General features: G+C 43.7%; 2 protein-coding genes across 9 annotated transcripts; one reads left to right on the top strand and one right to left on the bottom strand.

Moving 5' to 3' along the window:
• Nucleotides 1-1,353: 1,353 nt before the first annotated feature.
• On the bottom strand, nt 1,354-9,191 carry LOC117458620 (chloride intracellular channel protein 5). Of its 2 annotated transcripts, none has more exons than XM_034099212.2 (6): nt 5,949-9,191; nt 3,265-3,374; nt 3,018-3,143; nt 2,836-2,942; nt 2,444-2,625; nt 1,354-2,298 (listed from the first exon to the last, which is right to left on the bottom strand). In XM_034099212.2, the coding sequence occupies exons 1-6, from the start codon at nt 8,529-8,531 to the stop codon at nt 2,137-2,139; spliced, it is 3,270 nt and encodes a 1,089-aa protein (XP_033955103.1). In that variant the 5' UTR covers nt 8,532-9,191; the 3' UTR covers nt 1,354-2,136. The 2 variants fall into 2 exon arrangements, with proteins under 2 accessions (XP_033955103.1, XP_033955110.1); XM_034099219.2 differs by lacking the exon at nt 5,949-9,191 and adding an exon at nt 3,575-3,781.
• LOC117458723 (calcipressin-1-like) lies at nt 6,353-20,202 on the top strand. Of its 7 annotated transcripts, none has more exons than XM_034099359.2 (6): nt 6,354-6,442; nt 9,227-9,315; nt 10,320-10,448; nt 18,579-18,752; nt 18,927-19,086; nt 19,310-20,202. In XM_034099359.2, exons 2-6 carry the CDS (start codon nt 9,268-9,270, stop codon nt 19,492-19,494), a joined length of 696 nt encoding a protein of 231 aa, XP_033955250.1. In that variant the 5' UTR covers nt 6,354-6,442; nt 9,227-9,267; the 3' UTR covers nt 19,495-20,202. The 7 variants fall into 7 exon arrangements, with proteins under 7 accessions (XP_033955257.1, XP_033955250.1, XP_033955264.1 ...); XM_034099373.2 differs by having other exon boundaries at nt 9,227-9,300; XM_034099366.1 differs by lacking the exon at nt 9,227-9,315 and having other exon boundaries at nt 6,353-6,442.
• Nucleotides 20,203-21,884: the final 1,682 nt, after the last annotated feature.

Raw genomic sequence — 21,884 nt, forward strand, 5'->3', positions numbered from 1 at the left:
GGCAGTTACAAAAACCTGAAGACCTTGCCTCACTCTCCCATGATGGTTTGATAATGCACATTTCCATGCAGAAGGCTGATTGTAGTCTTCATCATGACATGTGAACCCACTAGCTTAAGGAAGATCTGAAGGTATCAGTGAATGCCAAATGTTGAAAGCAAGATTGATACCTCTCTCTATTGTTAAATAAAAGGATGGAGGTTCAGCTGTTTAGCTTAGCATAAAGGCTTAAGCGTTTAGTCTTTATGCTAAGCTAGGCGGCAGCAGGCCTAAACCTATTCTTTCAGACCCTGCAGAAGTGGCCTAGTGAAAACAGGTTGCTTTATTGATAAAAGTGTAAGATGTTAAACTTCAAGCTTCATCCGCCCTTCATCCCTTCACCGGTCTCCTGCCTCTCCTCTCGCTCTTCTCGGACCTGAGCGCTAGACTGCCGTTGCCGCGACACCGGGAAGCCCCACAGCGGCGCCATCCCTGCATCGGACCTTTTCATTCACTCATTAATTAACAAGACTGACCAATGAAAGACGACGATGTGTGCCTGAAGCCGGGCGCATGAACACCCTGTTAACCCTTTCGTTCCCTTATAAGACAGACACACGCTGTTGTTGTATGTGTGCACCATATTTTAAATAAAGTTTGTTTCTAGCATGGCAAAACCCCACTGTGACAATAAAGATAGATATTTTATTTTTATACCACTACACTCTCTTTAGTTGTTCATTATACTCACACTCTGGGGTCACCTGCTGCGTGACATGACAGCTACGACAAGTCCATAAGCAGCTGTTTCCTTGAGTTTTAGTTTAATTCTACAATAAATCACACACTGAGTCTAGGAGTGTTTATTATCTTTTTTAACTATTGCACCCAAAGAACAAAGAGATTTCTAAGCGGCAAGATTACATTTTAGAATTTTTTGTTTCAAATGGTTGTGCGTTTTTACACAACTTGCTCGACATTATTGTGTTTTTCACCGTGTAATGACACTATTTGTGTTGTGACTTAACTTGACGATGCCTCGATATGAACAGGACATTCCTCCTCTGGATGTAACTAAGCTCATTGAGCGTTGTGTGTTTGCTGTGTGCAAACTGCGGTCATTACATTCAGAGGGTTTCCAGAGGTCAATGTTACTGTCGCCCCGGTGATCAGTGTGTGTGTGTCTGCACATGCTCCACCGTCGAAGTGTGTGTACGTGTTTAATATACACTACAATTATTTAGAACTTTAAATGGCCATATTTGTTGATTGTCACTTTATTTATTATAATTTGAACTGCGTTCCATTTAGTTGTGTATGCCATGATATCATTTCTTTAGATGCAAAACATGAAGAATGCAATCCACATAGTGATACAATCAGTTTATTAAAGTGTGTCCCCAGACAGAATATAAGGCCAGAACACAGCAGGCTGATAATATGGTTGGTTTGACATACGTGTATTAAAGTGTTGGTAACACTATAGGGAACATCGTGAAGGTTCCCTCAGCCTCACTGGCTCCTAGAATCCAATACATTCACAATTTGATGCTATTACAATTCCAGATATATTATCACATACATTGTTGACATGATTTGAAATGAGCTGATAGAAATTAAATGACGCGTTTTTAACCAAACCCAGATTGTTAGATAACATAAAATGAACTTGAAGTGGTTTCTAATGCAGTAATACTGAAGTAATGTTTGTTCATTCTGCTATTTATTTAGTCATCATCTGAAAAATAATAAGCATTAAGAAGAGCATGACTGTGCTACCCAACCTGTGGGAGCCCACATAGAAACACACACCCACGCACGCACACGCACACACACACACACACACACACACACACACACACACACACACACACACACACACACACACACACACACACACACACACACACACACACACACACACACACACACACACACACACACACACACACACACACACACACACACACACACACACACACTCCGTAGAAACAACATACACATATAGGTAAAAGGTATCCAAGCTGATGGAGAGCATTACACGTTAAAAAGACTGACTAGTTTTGTATAGGTCTTCCTAGTCTGTTCCCTGGGGGTCTTCAATTAGTCTACGTGTACTACAGATAGGCATGATACATCTCCCCTCTCTGTTTCATCTCATTTGATTTTCTTAGCAACATCCAGATAGGCAAAGTGGATCTCCCTCTCAGCGGGGCAGGTGCTGGTGAACTCCTCCCTCTGGTAGGCGCAGTTTAAGTACCTCCACACCCCCGTCATCTCCGCTGGAATCTCAAAGCTTCTGTATTTCTTGGCTACGACCTGCAAAGAAGTGTGAGTTGACACGTGTTGGTCATCGAAGCATCGACATATTAGAGTTGAGTGGTGCAGATGTGCTAAAGCTAATTTCCAGGTTAGGACTCCTGCACAATAGAGCAGGAGAATATGACCACAGAGGTGGGTGAACCTTAAGGATGTGTAGTTTAGGCAGCAGGTTGCAGTCGGCCAGGGTGAGTTCAGGGCCGTCTAGAAAGCTCCTGGAGGACTCGGGCACATCTCCTGAGGCGTCATCGTCGATCTCCTCAGGCAGAGGAGTCCTCAGGAAGTCATCAAGACGCCGGAGGGACTTCAGCAAGGCTTTCTCTAAGACTGCAGGTAGAGATACAAACAGAGAGAACAGCAGACAAATAGATCCGAGGATATTATTGCTATGATATGATGTGACAGTAAAGCAGACATGATCATTCATCTGGCTTGTGTTTTAGTCCACCTGACAGTCCAAGGAATTCTCACTTAGCTCTGTTCTTGGTTTCTGGCCACTTTTGAGAAACATACACAGATTCTGTCTCTCCTTCTTACCATCGTTGGTGTCTTTCCTCGTGTTTTTAATGTACGCTGAGAATTTGGCGAACACATCGATTCCCGCTGTGTTGGCTTCAGAATGTTTGGTAGCAAGTCGAGGGTAGCTGATGGAAAAGATAAGAAGTCAGCTGAATACCCCTGCACACTGTTTATTGTATTGTAGATGTGTGTGTGTGTACCGGGGTGTGGTCAGTTTCTCCTCCAGGAACTCCTCGATCTTGTTGACATCGACCTTGACCTCGCCGTTGAAGGTGACAAAGGGAGGGTTGGTTCCTGGAGCGAGGTCCTGAAGGTCCGCCGGCTTCCTACAACAGACGTAAAATAGATACCAGAGAGATATAAGTGTGTGGTGTGCACAAGAGGTCCAACAACCAACAAGACTTAAAACTAACTAACAGTAAAGAATTGTGTTTTATACTGTATTACCGTTTGAGGTCAACAGTGGTGACGTTGAAGATGACGCCTTTAAGCCACAGGATCATAAAGAGTCTTTGAGAGAATGGACAGTTACCAACGCTCTCCCCATCACTTCCAGCCTACACAAAGACACACATATTATACATTTGACAGAGTACATCATGGCTACAGGTCTTCACAAAGGAACACAAACAAAGATCTAGCAGGAGAAGAGCCATGTATCTGCTTCAGGGAATGACAGATACCAAACGAGACCCAGCCATGTAAAGATACGGTATGAATAATCAACATGGACTGTTCAGACGCATGCATCACTTACCTTTACAAACAGCTCAATGGTAGGGAAGCCCAATTTTTTAACTGCAATGTCACACCAGGACATGGCGAACAATTGAAGGATTGTATGAAAGCTCACACTCCTCTAAAATACATATTGTTACCAAGACAAGCAGGACAAATGTAGTAAAATCCGTGTTGAGCTTCCCCGTTATCGTCCAACACAACCATGGTGTCTGTGTGTCTGTATGGCTGCCCCTCAACTGCTTATTTTTCAGATTTCTCTGGTACGTCAGTGTCTCCTCAACACACAATCCCCCTTTGTTTGAACACTGTCTCAAGTCAATGTGTTTTACTCCCATTGTGTGGGTCAAATGTCATTCACAAAGTCACAACACAGGACTAAAGCCATCTAGGGACAGGAAGTTAGTCATTGGTTGAGGAGTTAAGGGTTTTTGTTTACTCCCCACACACACACACACACACACACACACACACACACACACACACACACACACACACACGTGTATTGACTCTTAATAGAGACATGTGACCTGATAGTGCTGGCATGTTCCCTGCATGACTCCATATTGGGTTACCTTTCCATCTACAGGTGTTCACCAATTAGAGCATGAAGTCACCAAGACGGTGGTGTGAAGTTAAGAGGCACAGAATTCCTTTATTCCTTAGAGGAGTGGGAGGTGGTGGAATCTTTGCTCCATCACAAACACAAACAATGTATGCAGTGTGTTGCAGTCGAGATATGGAAAGATATTTTTCACTCCCACAGAGGTGTCTTTTTTTGTGATTGAAGCAGGATTTCCAAGCTAAACTGCAGCCTATAGGGACCTGTATATATTATACTGTATATAAGATGAAGATGAACTTTTATTAATCCCTCATGGGGAAATTATTTCTCTGCATTTGACCCATCCTAGTGTTAGGAGCAGTGTGCTGCCATTTTGAACGGCGCCCAGGGAGCAATGTGGGGAACGGTGCCTTGCTCAGGGACACCTCGGTAGCACTTGGTCTTTCGGGGACTTGAACTGGTGACCTTCCAGTTCCCAAGCCAAGTCCCTATCGACTTCGCCACCACCGCCCACGTATATACTGTATATACATAGGGAGTAGTGAGCATGGACCTAGGAACCAGCAGGGTGTAGTAAAACTCCTTCACCCCTCTCACTCACTAATAACTCCAAATAGAGACGGGACAGAAAGTAGGTCCATGAAAAGTCCAATAGAGCTCGTTGACATGTGAACAGGGAGCGGGTAAGAAGGAGTGTAAGTGGACGAGACAGCTCGGATCAGCAGGTCAGCGCACCTCAGCGAGTGGAACAGACTCAGCCCTGATATCCAAAGCAAACTAACCCTTTATTAGTCACCCCATGTCCTCCTGCCTAAATAAACATATTAGACATGCATTTTTTTAGTTTAAGCTGAGAATGTGTTGTTTCCACTGTGCTCAGAGCCTCAGCAGCAAACAGCAGGCTAATCAGCTTACAGTGAGAATGCAGAGATTAACCCAGCATGCTACCTGCACTATTATTCAGTCAAATGAAACTCATACAACACCATATATACTGGTCGGCCGATCGGGTACATGTGAGTGTGTTTGAGTCCGGCGAACCTTTCCACTCCATCTCCCCAAGTGTGCGCCGCCAGCAGAGTGTCTGACAAAGGGAGCCGTTGTTTGACTGCGAGCTCCCACAGAGAACAAGATTGTTGTGTGTGTGTGTGTGTGTGTGTGTGTGTGTGTGTGTGTGTGTGTCTCTCAGATATTAGTGCATTTTTCCTTCCATTAAACCTCTCTGCTGGTCGTCTGAAGGCTGCCCGCTTTTGTTTTCTTCTCAGTTAGGAATGTCGGACCTCTCACGGTGTGCATGTGTGTGAGGAAAAGTACAGTATCAGTGATGGTTACACAACAAGGATATTCTCTTCTTAAATGAGATTATGTGTGTCCCTATTATTTTGACCTTTACCATTGTAGCACGTAGCGGCAATGTAGGCTACCATGCCTGATATCTTAATGAGATAAGGTAAGCAGATCAAGTTGGGGTTCTCTCTCACACACACACACACACACACACACACACACACACACACACACACACACACACACACACACACACACACACACACACACACACACACACACACACACACACACACACGCACACACACACACACACACACACACACACACACACACACACACACACACACACACACACACACACACACACACACACACACACACACACACACACACACACACACACACACACAATAATGTTAAAAGCAAGACAGCATCCAAAGGCAACCATATCGCAGCGGCAGGTCATTTTCATGGTGCCAGAACCGTCAGAACCATCTTAGGGTGTCGTCTGGATTTACAGTATGTGTTGGAACATTACCTTAACATAGAGGGAGATCTCGTAGTCCTGGTCCTGGGGTGTTTTGTTGTTCTTGTGCCCAGCGGGAAAGGAGCTCTCCGGCCTCCTATGGGAGATCAGTTTCACTTCCTCCCTCGTGTCCTCGATCATCTCCTCACGCTGGGGGGTGTACGAATGTCCATCCTCCAACAGCACCACTCGCTTTTTTTTCACCTGCTCATTCCCCTTTTGGGGCAAGGATTCATTTTTGATCACTGACTTCAGCTCCTTTATCCAGTCATCCTTCCTTGGAGGACTTTTCAGATCTGCTGATGTCTCCTTCCTCGACCATTCTTTTGTTCCACTCTCAGATTCCCACACATCCTTTCTCACAGGCCTCAGTTCTTTCCTCCACAGTTCGTTTTCTGGGGCACTCTTTTCCTCTGGTTGGACTTTTTTGATCCAGTCATTATCTCTTCTCCTGAGTGATGAAACCTTTGCCATACCACCTTCTTCATTCTTCAGCTGCGGCTCAGGTGACAAGATCCCATTTTCCATTGCTGGCTTGGGTTCTTTAACTCTTCCATTTATGTCCAACTCTACCTCTCTGTTGTCCTCTTGTGGTTTCTCGTCCTTCTCTACCTCTTTACATTCATCTTGTGTATTTTCCTTTCCTTCTACCTCTCTGCTGACATCTAGTTTCTCATCGTGCTTTACATCTTCTATTTCATTGTTCTGTTTCTCATCATTCTCCTTACTAAGTTCAAGATTCTCTCCTTGCAGTTCTTGACACTCTTCATCCTTGGTCTCTGCTATGGTGTCTTCAGAAGGGTCTTGAATCGTGGCGTGCACTTCTTCTTCACCTTCTCTCCTTGGACCGTCCTCTATCTCTTCAATATCATCATCTAAAACAGTCACAGGTTCTTGTGCCATATCTATCTCTTCCTCCATCGCTCTAACTTCTGCTCCTCCTCCCTTTTCGTCTTCTACGAGGGCCTGCCCTCTTGGCTGTTCTCTCAATTCTTCTTCCAAATCTCCCCCTCTTTCTTGCTGCCAAGGATGTTCCTGCATATCACCTCTGATTTTGGACTCATTATCTTCTGATTTAACCTCATCTATTGGCTGACCAGGTTCAACTTCACCCTCTTCCTCCAGCTCACAGGCCTCTTCCAACAGATCCATGTCTTCATGTTCTTGCATGTCTAAAGGAACCTCCTCCACATACTGCAGAACTGGTTCCTGCATTTCAACTTCAACAACCTTCTCTTCTTGCACATTAACTTCTCCTCTGGGCTCTTCCTCCCCCATTGTATCTGTATTAGCGTTATCAGCTGTCTTCCCATCCTCTTCCGCACTCTGTCCTCCCCCATCCATCACAGTTAGAGAATTAACCCCAACCTGTCGCACTTGCTTTTCCTCTTCCTCCCTCTCGTTGATCCCTACCACGGTTCTTTCCTCAATCCCTCCTTCTGTCTGTTCTTCAGAGAGTTTAAATTCAAAGTACGACGTGTCCTCCTTCTGGTTTGCTTCACCCCGTATGTCTAGAACATCATCAGAAATAGACATTGCATCTTTCTCAATCTCATTGGTTCGTTCATCCTCAAACTTTTCCTCTAAATAATCCTCCTGTTTCCATGTGACAGTTTTATGTATGGTCTGAACTTCCTTTTTCCTAGATGCTGGGTTGTCCTTTTCATCAGTGTTTTGAATGGTGTCTTCTTCCTCACTAGTTAACTGGTTGGTCTGATTGACTTCATGTATGGCCTCTGTATCAAAGTGTACGCCATAGTTGCCATCAGTTGAGGTTTGGTATAGATCATCTTGATGGTTGACTTGTTCTACTATCCCCATAGCAACAGGGATTACTGCTGTTGCATCCTCAAGGCTTTTTGTAACCTCACCATCAGCGGGCAGAATAGCAACTTCTGTTTCGTCTGTGTCATCAGTACACAGCTGTGCATCCTCTTCTGACTCCTGAACGTGCTCTGCATCATCGGTTATGGACACTTCCTGGTGTTCTTCTAATCCATTCTCCCCGTTATCCTCCCTAACCTCTGTTTCTGAACTTGCTATCACTGCTTCTTGTTCATTTTCTTCATTTTTACTTTCTTCTTCTGTTTCTTTATTGTTGTCTATAATCTGCTCTTGGCCTGTTTCATCCTGTATCACTTCTGAAAAGTGACATGGATTTTCATTCCCTGCCTCTGTTTCTTCTGACCCATGCTCTTCCTCGCCTTCAGCCTCTTTCTCACTTGTCAGCTCATGTATCATTATGCGTTCTACATCCTCTCCTTTCACGCCTCCTTCTCCATTTTCCTCCTGTCTTTCACCTCCTGCCTCCACCTCTTGTATTTCTTCATTTGGTGACGGGGCCACTTGGATAATCCTCAATTCCTCCCTTTCACTCAGTTCTCTTTCTTCGTCTTGACCCTCTTCTGCTTCTGCCATCATTAAAACATCCTCCCCTACTTCCTCAGCTAGTTCCACATCCTCATCTTCCCCTTCTCCCTCCTCATCCTCTCTTCCTCTCTGCGTATCCAGGTCAGAACAAATCCCTAGTGGGCCATGGATAATGGCACCATTTGAGAGGTCTGGGTTAGGGAGGGAGCCTGGCCGAGCCATCATAAAAGTTAAAGAACTGATAGGACACTTACTTCGAATGAACTGGAGCCTTAGTGTCCACGGTTGTTGTAAGGATCTACAAAATGTCAAGGTTTTGATTAGGGCCCAACAACAGAAACAATCACCAACTGATGTTGGAGGTGCGAAGACTCAGATTGCAGAATGGTTCCAGTTTTCAGATTAGGTCCAAGAGTGCATACCAGAATATTTCAAAACGCCATTTCAAATGGTTCCAAAAATAGTGAAAATAAACCCAGAATTCAAGAAGAACAACCAACAGTGTTTGTGATGTCCAAAGACAGTAGAACAAAAATATTGTAAAATAGAACCTTCCTGAAATGGATTCCAATTTGCAATTTGTAGGATTATTTCCGGATGAGTCCAGGTTTGAGAGGTCCGGAAATGATCGGAAACCCGCATGCAATCGTAAAAGACCAATAGACTTACTAGTTCCAAACTTCCAGGCAATGGAAAGAAAATCCAGATTTAGATATTTGAATCCCACAGATATTAAGTCTATCCAGGCGTAGAGGTTCGTGGTACAATCCTTTCACCCTTACCTTGTGGCTTTGGTACTCTGCAGTACTCTGCAGTCTTTAGCACAGTTAGACATCAATTAATACAATCTACCGCTCTCTTTCTCACCCCTCTCTCTCTTCCTCCCTTTCTCTTTCTCTCTCACTCCCTCCCTCTCACAGTTTCTCTCTCTCCAGAGGATTAAGTGGTGGCTGATCCCCACATGACCTGGAGCTTAAACCCTGTTGCCACTCAGGTACTAGCGCAAGTAGTTAAGTTCCTCAAACACACACAAATATCACTAATATGCAAAAAACACATACAGTTTCAGCCTTGTGTAACATTTAAAGTGTTTAATTATATTTCTACACTTATTTTGAAAGTCATCGTATAAGCTTTTAAATTGTTACATTGGTGACACAATATGGCACCATGCTGCTTCTCACATGCCATCCAGAATGAATCACAAACATAACATTACTTTTTTTTGTTGGTATTATCCTTATATATTTTAACATTTGTGGAAGGGAAACATTTGTATGTTTTTTTTCCTTGGTTTTCACTTACAGTTTTGCACATGCTTGTTTTCAATATAACTTCAGTGACTGCCAGATAAAACAAACTAAGCTAAAAGGTACTTTTGTTGTAGTTTCTTGTTGTTTTATATTTGTAATGTTATTGTTTTTGAGGATGAAGTTTTTTAAATGTTAGTTTAATCCCTAGAACATTATTGGTGACAGGGGATTTCACTTTTAAAATGACGTTCCTACACCGCTAGAGGGCAGACATGTACTATACTTGTGCCTAGCTTGCTGGAAAGAAGAAGAAGAATAACGTCATCTCCTTTATCCTTTGCTAGATGCTAGCAAATGGATTCGGGGGGACTATTTTCAGTTAAAAGTAGAGAATATTTGGCTGTTTTAGTCTAAGACAATACCACCTTCCCAACGACCACCTTCACCTAGACTTAAGTGAGAGAAAATATTCAAGGAATATCGTGTGTTTCGCTTTTTCGGCGGCATTATTGTAGTTTCCTGGTTAGCATAAGCAGCTAGCCAGCTTAGTGTAAGCTAATAACGTTACACGGAAGAAAGGCAGCTCTGGCACTCTCACTATTTACATGAAATAACGACTACGGCTTTAGTAGTACGCATGACATTAAATGCATCCTTGTGTTAGCCTCAACATCAGCTAATACGCGGCCTGTGGCTGTGGGCGTTAGCCGAGCCTTGTCTTTATTATTTATATTTAAAGCTTTCGGTGCTGTGTGTGCAGAGGACAGTAATCAGGATGCAGCGGCCAGTCACTGAAGAGGCGACGGTAGAAGTCAAGTTTACGGATCTACCCAACGCCCTGATCGCCTGCAAAGTACCGGAGGATCTGTTCAAAGAAGACACACTGAAGGTAAGCCCAACCTGCTTTATGCAGAGGTAGATAAAGTACTCAAAGCTGTAGTTAAGTAAAGGTAAATATGAAATGGTCTTAAATATACAAAGGCTTTATTGTCATAATGCACAGTAGCTACAGTGTAGTTATGCAAGGAACATCTTAAGTCCAAGTCTCCTCCAACAATGCAACATTAAGTACTCCATTACATGTAATTTGTTAGACGCTTTTACATACTCAATACTGTGGACAATCCCCACAGGAGCAATTTGGGGTGAAGTGTCTTGCCCAGGGACACAACGACATGCTGATAACAGTGGGACTCGAACTTGCTTTCCCCTGTTTTGAAGTCCAGCACACTACCCACTGAGCCACAGCCCCCCTATAATAATTAATCAAGCTTGGAGACTCATGTATTTCAAAGTACATCAGTAGTACATATTACATGATGCATCGCCCTCAGTTTGGGTGTTGCATGACTTTTCACAACAGTTCTGCAGTTTAGGTAACACTCAATTTTTTCAACACAGATGTACACGTAGAAATATGTGTTTTTTAGTTAAGTAGAGATTCTCAAAGTAAGGGCTCGTCCGGGATTTGAACCCGGGACCTACCGAAGCGAGAATCATACCCCTATACCAACGAGCCACTTACAAGTAATCATCCTGAATTTACTTGAGTAAAAGTACAAATGTATCAGCATCAAAATGTACTATTTCAATAACATATTGCAACAGGCCAAGAGAAGTGTAGGAATGAGTCAAATGTACTTAAAGTATCAAAAGTACCCATTATGCAGAATGGCTCTCTCAAAGTATTTTATCCAGTTTTTATGAGATGATCACTAATTTGTATCTATTTCTAACGTTGGAATAGCTGCAGTAAATTCTTCAAGACATGTCCTCTATACTATCTCATGTACTGTACCTTCTCCTACCCTACCTGTAGTAACATCTATGACTAATCTATCTTTAATCTTTAACTGCAGTGCATTTCCAAAGAAAAGCTGCTATAATGTTCAGGGTGTTACTAGAGGGAGCCTGTCAGCACTAACACAACCAACTGCTGATACACACACACACACACACGCACACGCACACACAGGGCAGTCAGATGAGCCAGTGTGTTGTGCTGGGCTATGAGAGTCTGCTGATGGAAAAGGGGTCAAAGGGCATCCTTTGAGAAAAATATTTGTATTTCCCTGCTTCCCTTTCTTCCATGATCCTGCTGCTTTCCACTGAGCACGGTCAGCTGATGTATCCTGTGACAGAATGTTCCAGGAAGGGTGTGTGAAAGTGTAATAAACCCTCCATTGTTAAGGAACAAGTCATATTTAGTGCATTCACCTTATTTTAAGCAAGAAGGAAGGAATAGTTGGGTGTGTTTTCTAATTTAATTGAATATATAGTTGGTTTGTCTTTTGGACAGTGAGGCAACACTCTATAAATGGGGAATAATGTACAGATTTGATGACACCTTGTGTGACCTTTTGTTTTGTTTGTGTGTATTCTTGTTATTAGCCAAACTTAGACTAGAATTGAAAAACAGATGTCGGTCAAAGAAAACTGATGTGGATCTGGAAAGTAATTCCAGCTAAACACACTCAGCTGTGGTGTATGCAAAATGACTCGAATAATGAAATGTGTGGTCCTATTTCCCAGCAGTGGTTAGCATCACTTGTCCTACACTAGCAGATAAGCAGGTTGGACTTGATGGACGAACACTAACCTGAAACGGCATCAGACAAACAAGTTTTAGGCCAGATGGAAAATGTGAGCGATTTGTTGGACATGACTCAGAGTAACTCAATGGAAGACTGAGACATATATTGTTGTTATTCCGAAAGTTAAGATAGAGCTGGAAAAGGGACAGATGTGTCATCATGCTCCAGGCCATTTTTTCCTGTTCACATATGGAATTTTGTTAAAGCCACATGTAAACAGAGCAGTGTGGCTTCCGTTACCTGATGCCCCTCGGGCTCAAAGTGGGTTTTGATGTAGAACTGGAGGTGAACAAATGTGGGATGTGTCATTGGACTTTGGATTGAAGGAACTGGAATCCACCTAAAAGCACAACGAGTGTTTGTTTCTGTGAGTGGTTAAGGAAATAGAAACTGAGGGGGGCTTTGCCAAAACAAGATAGGCTTTGCGTTTTTTAAATAGATTTTTGAGCAGAATTAGTACAATATGTACTCATTGTTGAGGGTGATAGAAAGGAGAGTGAAATCTGGTTAAAAGGGGATTCAAGTCTTCTTATCAGATATTATAAAACTCAAATGGCCTAGTGTGTGTCAGGCTCTAATACACACTGTATCAGCTTTCAGGTATCAGTTGTTAGTGGAAACAATACAACTTTCAATTGAGCATAGGAAAGATGATCGAGATGCAATAAAAATGCAGCAGCTGGCTAGCAGCGTCCAGTGTGTGTTGTTCTTGTGTGCACCTGTCTGTCTGTGTGTATCTCTCTAGTGAGGGAATGGAAAAAATGGCAGGATGAAACAAAAACATAGTGATGGAAAAAATGTGGGGCTGAGCCCTCACACACTCGGATAGCGGCCGCAGCAGGGTGAGGTCTGGAGATGATTAGCACCTACACACACATACTCACGGTAATGTTTAACATCAACAAACAACACTTACACAACGCACCGGCTTCACTGTCGGGAGGCACAGCGCTTCATTTTCCATCCTGCACACACGGCGCTGTGCTATTAGTCATTCCAGCGTGCATTAACACCTGCACTCAGCCAGCCACACATCATGTACAGTATGTGGACATGCTAGGCTAAGGGTTTACGAGCAGCAGCCGTGGTGTTGCAGATACACTATAGGTAACACAGGACTGAGAGCATACTGAGGCCTGTTTTTAAAAGCTATGTTCTCAGTGAGGTTTGGTTGAGTTATCACAGTATGGAACCTGGGGGATATGTAAAGCTAAAGAGTGGTGATGTTTTTTTGTACGCCAACCTAGAAGTTAGCATTGCAAGGGCTACCTTAACTAAAAACCATTTGGATTTTTCCATTTGATTTTTGAATATTTGGATGGATCTGATCTGTGGCAAACACACGTATGCAGTCATCCTTTCAAGTCTTATTGATATCACTTGTATCCATTTGTAATGCTGGATAAAGCCTCCTTAATTTAGTGGATATCGGATGAGTTTGTTAATTTCTACTGTATTGAAAATCGTAATGTAATTTAATGGAACCGGTGCTAATGTTAGCGCCGTTATTCAGCCAAACAGGACTAGGCTTCCCAAAGAATGCTAGCGGCTAAAGCTAACTAGCATATTTTCAATGGGGATTATTTTGTTACCTTGTAGCATTATAAGCAGCCTCCCTCTTCTCTGTCATCATCCTTCTGGACCTGTCTGCTGCATTTGACACGGTGAACCATCAGATCCTCCTTCGCACTCTCCAAGAACTTGGAGTTTCAGGCTCTGCACTTTCCCTCCTCACCTCATACCTCGAAGACCGCACCTACAGGGTAACTTGGAGAGGGTCCGAGTCCAACCCTTGTCAATTAACTACAGGGGTCCCTCAAGGCTCTGTTCTTGGTCCCCTCCTCTTCTCTCTGTACACAAACTCACTCGGATCTGTCATTAGCCCGCATAGTTTTTCATACCACTGCTACGCTGACGATACCCAATTAATTCTGTCCTTTCCCCGCTCAGAGACCCAGGTCGTCGCACGCATCTCTGCTTGTCTAGCTGACATCTCTCAGTGGATGTCTGCTCACCACCTCAAGCTCAACCTTGACAAGACTGAACTGCTTTTCCTTCCGGGAAAAGATTGTCCCACTCTTGACCTAACAATCAACATCGGCACCTCTGTTGTTTCCCCGAATCAGACTGCAAGGAATCTGGGTGTGATCCTAGATAACAACCTGTCCTTCACTGCAAACATCGCTGCTACAACCCGCTGCTGCAGATACACGCTTTACAACATCAGGAGGATACGTCCCCAGCTGACCCAGAAAGCGACACAACTTCTGGTCCAGGCTCTCGTCATCTCACGCCTAGACTACTGCAACTCCCTCCTGGCTGGTCTACCTGCATGTGCCATCCGACCTGCAGCTCATCCAGAATGCAGCGGCTCATCTGGTCTTCAACCTTCCAAAATGTTCCCACACCACACCGCCCCGCCGCTCCCTTCACTGGCTTCCGGTAACTGCTAGAATCCACTTCAAGACACTGGTACTAGCGTACCATGCTGCGAATGGATCTGGCCCTTCCTACATCCAGGACATGGTTAAACCATACACTCCACTCTGCGTCAGCCAAACAGCTCGCTGCACCATCGCTGCGAGGGGGACCCAAGTTCCCATCTGCAAAAACACGTGGGTTTGCTATCCTGGCTCCAAAATGGTGGAATGAGCTCCCCATTGAAATCAGGACAGCAGATAGCTTACACATCTTCCGGTGCAGACTGAAAACTCATCTCTTTCGACTCCACTTCGAGCAATAGAATGACTAACAAAGCACTTATATACTACCAAAGGACTGGCTAATCTAAATCTAGTTGAGTAGCACTTGAAATGTTTTGGCTCTATGAAACCTGATGTACTTATATGATTCTGTTTTCTTCAAGTTTGTATCTTCTTAATAATAATAATAACTTGAATTTATATAGCGCCTTTCATAACCTCAAGGTCGCTTTACAAAGAAACATACAAGGACAAGACATAAAACATAATAAAAACATAAACATAAAACAGGGGGCAGAAATGAAAGTGTAAGTAGGGGGGGGGGGAGTGAGTTATTGTTGGAAGGCGATGTTGAACAGATGAGTTTTAAGGGTTGATTTGAAGATGTTGCGGATTTCTGCAGGGAGGGAGTTCCAGAGGATGGGGGCAGCGAGACTGAAGGTATGGTCCCCGAAAGTGCGGAGGCGAGAATGGAGAGCAGGCCAGAGTCTGAGGATCGAAGGGTGCGGGACGGGATGTATGGGTGGAGGAGATCTGTGAGGTACTGAGAGGAGAGGGCATGGAGAGATTTGTAGGTGAGGAGGAGGAGTTTGTACGTGATGCGGGACTTGACCGGGAGCCAGTGGAGGTTGAAGAGAGTGGGGGTGATGTGCTGCCAGGGCTTGGTGCGTGTGAGAACCCTGGCAGCTGAGTTCTGTATGTACTGGAGCCTGTTCAGGGTTTTGGAAGGAAGGATGTATATTGTGAATAGAAGGGGACCGAGCCTTGGGGGGCTCCATGGTTGACAGAGGCACAGGGGGAGCTGCAGCCAGCGTGTGTGACAAACTGTGTCCGGTCCGAGAGGTATGAGTGGAAGAAGGCCAAGGAGTTCAGACAGGCGGGTGAGGAGGATATTATGGGAGATGGTGTCAAAGGCTGCAGAGAGATCAAGGATAATTAGTGTAGTGATGGATTCTTGGTCGAATGCACTTATTGTAAGTCGCTTTGGATAAAAGCGTCAGCTAAATGCAATGTAATGTAATAAGGAAAAAATAAGGTGTTGCTATGGTGTGTTTACTGGGTATTTTTCTAATATGCTGCTTCCTTTTTCATTCTTCTTTTATGCTTCTTTACATTTAATATGGGCTTCTCTTGTGTTAAATCCAGCATAACAACAATTCTTCTCTGCTGTGTGAACCTCTTCTGTTTAAGTACTCACACACACGCACACACCTTGGTGTCTGCACAGCCTGGTCTTATTTTTCCAACTGCCGGCTGCACACACACTCCCCCCCACTTCAAGCTCTCTGCTATTAATACCTCATAAAAGCGTGTTATCAAACTGCATACTTTCCATGAGCACCACCTCCTGCTTTTCATCCCTTCATCCCTCCATCCTGCATTCTTCTTATGTCTCCTTCCACTCTTTATCTGCCATCTCCCCCCCTGTCTGTCAGCTGTCTCAGCTTCATCCATATTAACTCTGCTGACAAGTCTTTTCCTTTCCGTCTTGTTCCGTGCTCTCAGAGGTCAGCTGATACGTCTTTGGTGTGTGTGTGAAATTAAGAGTTGAAAGGCTCTTTGTTACACATTTTCCATTCGACAAAGGATTTTCAAATGCAACAGAAAGCCGATTAATGTGTCAGTTTGCTAAGCGGTGGTGTCATTATTTTCCGGTATCTCTATGTGAACACACAATGTCCTTCTTTCTGTGTGATTATTCAGCATTGGCTAGTATCTGTCAGTACAGGCATAGGAAGAGAAAAACAAAAAGTGGTCCCTCCTTCTACAACAGCTGATTGGTTTGCAGTGAATGAATGGAACCAGGACATGGAGAGGGAGGGGATTGTGGGTAATGCGTCATTGCCTGGCTGGAGCTCATTTAAGTGGCTGTGGAGCAGTAGGACAGACAGGAGAGAAAGAGAGCTGAGAAGAGACAGGCTCTCCACACCCAAATCTCTGGAAAATTCCTCATTTTGCAGAGCTAACACACATCGAGGAAGACTCAGGAAGAAGAAAAGAGAATGCTGGATTGTGTATTTCCGGAGATTCAGACGAGATAACCTTGGAATGTGGGGTATGAGGCTACTGCATTTCTAACACTGTGCACTGGAAGGACATAAACGAGTGCTTTACCACCACAGAAGAAGATCAACGTGTGAGAGGCAGCTGTTTCCTCTTACAGAGCATCTATTCCTTCCTTCCTTCTCTTCTGCCACCCTGGGGAAGGCAACGCTCCTCCGTTCTCCCCGATTTCCCCCTTCCTCTTCATCGCCACCGCCGCCGCCTTCGCAACGCCTGAAGATAGTGTCGGCGTCCCGCTGCGCCCTGACCTCAGGTATCAGGTGGAGAAGGTTCCACCTCCCTGGGTCCCCCATCATGCACATCAAGACCACCAAGTGTAACCGCTTCTGCCTGGTCGCCTCGGTGAGCAACCAGGAAGTGTTCAGCCGTCCCGAGGCACAGGTAAGAGAGCAGCCCGCATCAGGTGTTCCCTTTGCAAACCACGGTCTTTGAAATGAATGGCACTCACTCTATGTATTTGGATATTTACTGGATGTACACTGAGCCTGCTATTGGCGACGTCGATTTGGCCATTCCAATCCCTTTCCACGATCTCCACATCTATTTTGCGAGGAAACCGTTGCTGCATCCTGTGCTTTGAACAGAACATTGTAATCGGTGTAAAATAATCCCAAAAAGTCAAAGCATTTTTTCCCTAAGCAGAAAGATAATATATGCAATACTACAGATGGTTACGCTCAAAAACATTAGCATTAGCCACAGAGAGCAGCAGGTTTGATACTAACGCTCCAGAGAAAGACACAGTTGGTTCTTTGATGAACATTTGGATATCAATCAACTATTTCAATGCCAAACGATTCCAAGAAAACATTCAGTTTTTCTCTTTAAAGGGGAACAAGCTTGAACAAGGCTGCAGCTTATTACCATTTCAGATTGATGTGTTATCTGGCTCTGGGAAAGCTTTCTTCAAACACAAAACAACCCTGATGATGTCACAGTGATGTCACTGGTGTTATCTTGGCCTTGGCTTAGTGATTACAAATGAATTACATTAAACAGGCAGGGAAGGGTGATGAAAATAGGCTGTTGGCTTGCATTATGGGAGACATCGGATCCGGTTTTTTTGGAACCAAATCCAAACTAGGGGTTCTTTTAATAAACACTTCAATTTAAGCGTTTTATGTGGTTATCATGGTGTGTGCACATGTGCCCAGTCCATACATTAGGTAAGCAGATTGTAGGGTTGGACTTCTATTGTGCATTGCTGATTTTCTTTTCGAGGGGCCCTGCAGATTATCAGCACATAAGCATATTGGGTTTAAAGTGTGTGAGTGAGCTGAGTTCCTTCCTCCTTTGACTCGATCATGACTCACTGCATGGTCAGAGCTCCTCTGCTGCACTGCAGGAGGAAAAGATGACTCGGGGAATTGCTATTTTTGTCTACTACGGCTCATTTATTTCCATTCATAATTTGTTGTGTCTTGTATGCAGCTGTAGTTAATACATTACAGGCTAGCTGTTAGCATGCTAACCTATTAACATTGTCTTTATAGTGTTGGCAGACATTTTCATGCTGTGTGCTGCCTCTGCAACAGATCAGTATTTTCTCTTGTTGTGAACACCAAGCCTGAGGGAGAAGTGTGTGTGTGTCTTTGGAAATGTGTGGGTGAGATGGTGTATTTCCTGTTCTCACCCCTCTCTCCCTCTCTGTGTCTGCAGGGCAGCTTTGAGGCCTTGTTCCGTTCCTTCGAGCCGGAGGTGCAGTTCCAGTACTTCAAATCTTTCCGCAGAGTGAGGATCAGCTTCAGCGATGCTCTGGCTGCAGCTGAGGCCAGACTGCGACTCCACAAGACCGACTTCAAGGGCAAAGAGATGAGACTTTACTTCGCTCAGGTAGTCTTAAAATGCATCGCTTGCACATGCTGCACTGATCTACAGAGCACAGTAAATCCCTCATGGGTTTTGTAAGACATTTTTGTAGGGATCTAACCAACCACCACTCTTTTATACAGTATTTAATATCAAACGCGTCCATCTAAATCTTTAATCAAGCCTCTGTGTCTGCAGTCTGTCCACATAGGCAGTCCTCGGCTGGAGCCCCCCAAGCCGGATAAGCAGTTCCTGATCTCGCCCCCCGCCTCCCCCCCGGTGGGCTGGGAGCAGTCTAAGGATGCCATGCCCGTCGTCAACTACGACCTGCTGTGTGCCATCTCCAAGCTGGGACCAGGTCACACACTTACCTTATCACAATAGCTTGTTCCACTTCAGTTATTTTACTGTTTACAAACAATGAATTATCAATGATAATGTTTACGTAGTATAAGTAATGCTATACTTTCTGTTTATTATTATTTGTCTGGGTAATATGAATATAGGGAACCCTCCTGGTGCTATATTGGGCCAACTAAGGTTTGTGACATGCATAATGACTTCTGTACTTCTTCTCCCAGGGGAAAAGTACGAGCTCCACACTGCCACCCCCACCACCCCCAGTGTCGTCATCCACGTCTGCGATGACGAGCGAGGCGACAGCTCCGCTCCCGACGACAGTGATCAAGACGACAAACCCCGCCCCCTGCGGCCGAAGATCATCCAGACACGGCGTCCCGACTTCACGCCCGGAGTGGAGCAGTGAGAAGAGACATTTCATCATGAAGCGATCGGTGGAGAGCGGAACACGCTCTGAGCTTTGAGAAAGGGTTCAGGACCCGAGGGTGCCGCCATGTCCCGTAGACGAGCATTTCATAAGACGGACTGGAAACTTAGTGTCCATTGTCCAGTGTTCCAGTGTTCACGTCCCGTGGGAAAGACGGGAGATATGAACTTCCTAGTGGAAAACACTGCTCACTTTAGCCATCAGGTCATCTGTACTGCTTGTGAGGAGTAAAGATGGAACTAAAGGAAATATTAGTGTTGAACTGTAGGAACAAAAGTATAACCATGTTTTGATCGTAGTGCAATGGAGGGAGATTTTTCAGTGATGTTTTGCAAAAAGACCTGAAATGTACCATGACTTATTTTGTGTGTTTGTGAGATTAAGCTGGCCAGGTTCAAATAAAGTGTGTACCAGACCTTCACAGGGATGTTGGTTATTCCCCCATAACATGAATGCGGCATCATTCTGGTAGGTCATGTTTGTATTTTTTTTATTGTGTATAATTGATCACATTATCTTTAGTTATTGTCAATGGCTACAGCTACTTATTAATCAATGTTGGTGTCATATTTTCCTCTCCAGGATCTTTATTCAGGCTGATTTGTGAAGCTGTCTCGTATTACAGCGGCAGCTGCATTCATCTTCATTTACATTATTGATTTACAATTAAAAAAAATGTCAAGTTCATATGTCTCTCTGTCATTTTCATGTTATCAGTGTCAACTCAAGCTGGACTTGCTGGATTTCAACCTCATGTTTGAGCAGCCGGTGGAGACAGTTAGGATAGAGGAGATCAGGAAGAGGAGGTTTGCCAGAGGTTGCTAATCATCAGGTAAACACAGGACACAACACAAAGAAGATGCTACTGGTTAAATGAGGAGGTGTTAATTTATAATATGCGTAAAAAAATAAAAACATACAGTGATCACATCATCCAGGTAAAACAGAATACAATCAGCTGATAATTATTACATTACAGGTCACTTGTTAGACGCTTTTATCCAAAGCGACTAACATACATTCAGTACTGTGGACGATCCCCACAGGAGCAAGTGGGGTGAAGTGTCTCGGACACAACGACATGCTGACTGCAGTGGGACTCGAACTTGCTAGTGCCCCCGATTCGAAGTCCAGCACAATATCCACTGAGCCACAGCCGTATATACATTTATACTGATGCTTTTATACTCATGCGTGCTTCATAATAATGTTTCATTGTTGGTGAGTAACTCATACACGTCTCTGCAAACAGCAGAGGGTGCTGCTGCTGTTTTTAAGGTTTACACATATTAGGAATGTGCTGACGGTGCGCACATAAACACGGTAAGCGGAATTAAGTTTAAGTAAAGTAGCAAATATAGAACTAAAATGTGTAACTATTATAGATTCAAAAATGAACTGTATTTTGATTTTCTTTTAATTTAATTTTGTATTTTAGTTGTTCCTTTTCTTTTTTGTCTCGTTTCTTTATAGTGATTTGCTAACACTGTATGTACAACTAAAAGTTTATATTCTGAACAAAGAGCATCTGTTCAATGAAATGAGCAGATAAATAAAAAGCATAACAATACAAATGTAAAAAAAAAATACATTAAATAAAATAGTTCATGTTCACAAGTAACAAAAAGGAAGTGCAGAAGAATAGGAACAATGATTTAGAAAATAAAACATGTGCTGTATATCAGAATTTAAAGTGGAAGAGCTTTGCATTTTATAACATTGGTTGCATTGTGCAAAAGTACAGAGGAATGTGAAAAGTTTAATACATAGTGTCCATTTCAGAGTCATATCTAGAGTTTTCAAGTCCATTTGTTTAATTATTATAAGATTTATATTTTGTATTAGCTCATCTTTCAGACAGGCTGCAATAACAGGAACACATATCTGTAATGGTTCTGTATGAAGTGTTTCATGGAGCCTGAAAGCATCATCAGTGTGGACTCACATCATACGGTGGAAGCGTAGCCCCCGTGTGTCATTCCAGAAACACTGATCAGGTGCATATGACACATAACCTCTGTCACTCGTATACCCAACTGACCGGGCCTAATGAGGGTTCACCTATCTGTTATTTCTGGTGTTGTGCTTTGACTTTATTTGCTTCTGTCACTTTGTATTATTTATTATTTATTCTTTACTTATCTTATTTGCGTGTTAACCTGAAAATGTTTAAATCTGCAGTAAATGGCATATCATCCATATAGATGTAAGACTTCACGCAGCACTGGAAGGACGCATGTGCTGCCGTTGAGATTTAAAGAATGTCATGTAACAGGAGAACACACACATACGCCGAGCTGTGACATGAGAACACACGTACACACACGGGGGTGTCGGAGGAGCACACGCACACCTCTCATCTTCTTTCA

This window comes from Pseudochaenichthys georgianus, chromosome 2 (genome assembly GCF_902827115.2).
Source record: "Pseudochaenichthys georgianus chromosome 2, fPseGeo1.2, whole genome shotgun sequence".
Lineage (NCBI taxonomy): Eukaryota > Metazoa > Chordata > Actinopteri > Perciformes > Channichthyidae > Pseudochaenichthys > Pseudochaenichthys georgianus.

Bases quoted from the DNA above. Each gene is read 5' to 3' on its own strand.
- LOC117458723 (XM_034099366.1), top strand. From the start codon at position 6,395: ATGAAACCTTTGCCATACCACCTTCTTCATTCTTCAGCTGCGGCTCAG. The intron at 10,449-18,578 runs GTAAGCCCAACC...CTGTGTCTGCAG, and splicing joins TCAAAGAAGACACACTGAAG to GGCAGCTTTGAGGCCTTGTT. The intron at 19,087-19,309 runs GTCACACACTTA...TTCTTCTCCCAG, and splicing joins CATCTCCAAGCTGGGACCAG to GGGAAAAGTACGAGCTCCAC.
- LOC117458620 (XM_034099212.2), bottom strand. From the start codon at position 8,531: ATGATGGCTCGGCCAGGCTCCCTCCCTAACCCAGACCTCTCAAATGGT. The intron at 2,943-3,017 runs GTACACACACAC...CTTTTCCATCAG, and splicing joins GAGAAACTGACCACACCCCG to CTACCCTCGACTTGCTACCA. The intron at 2,299-2,443 runs GTTCACCCACCT...ACTTCTTTGCAG, and splicing joins CTAAACTACACATCCTTAAG to GTCGTAGCCAAGAAATACAG.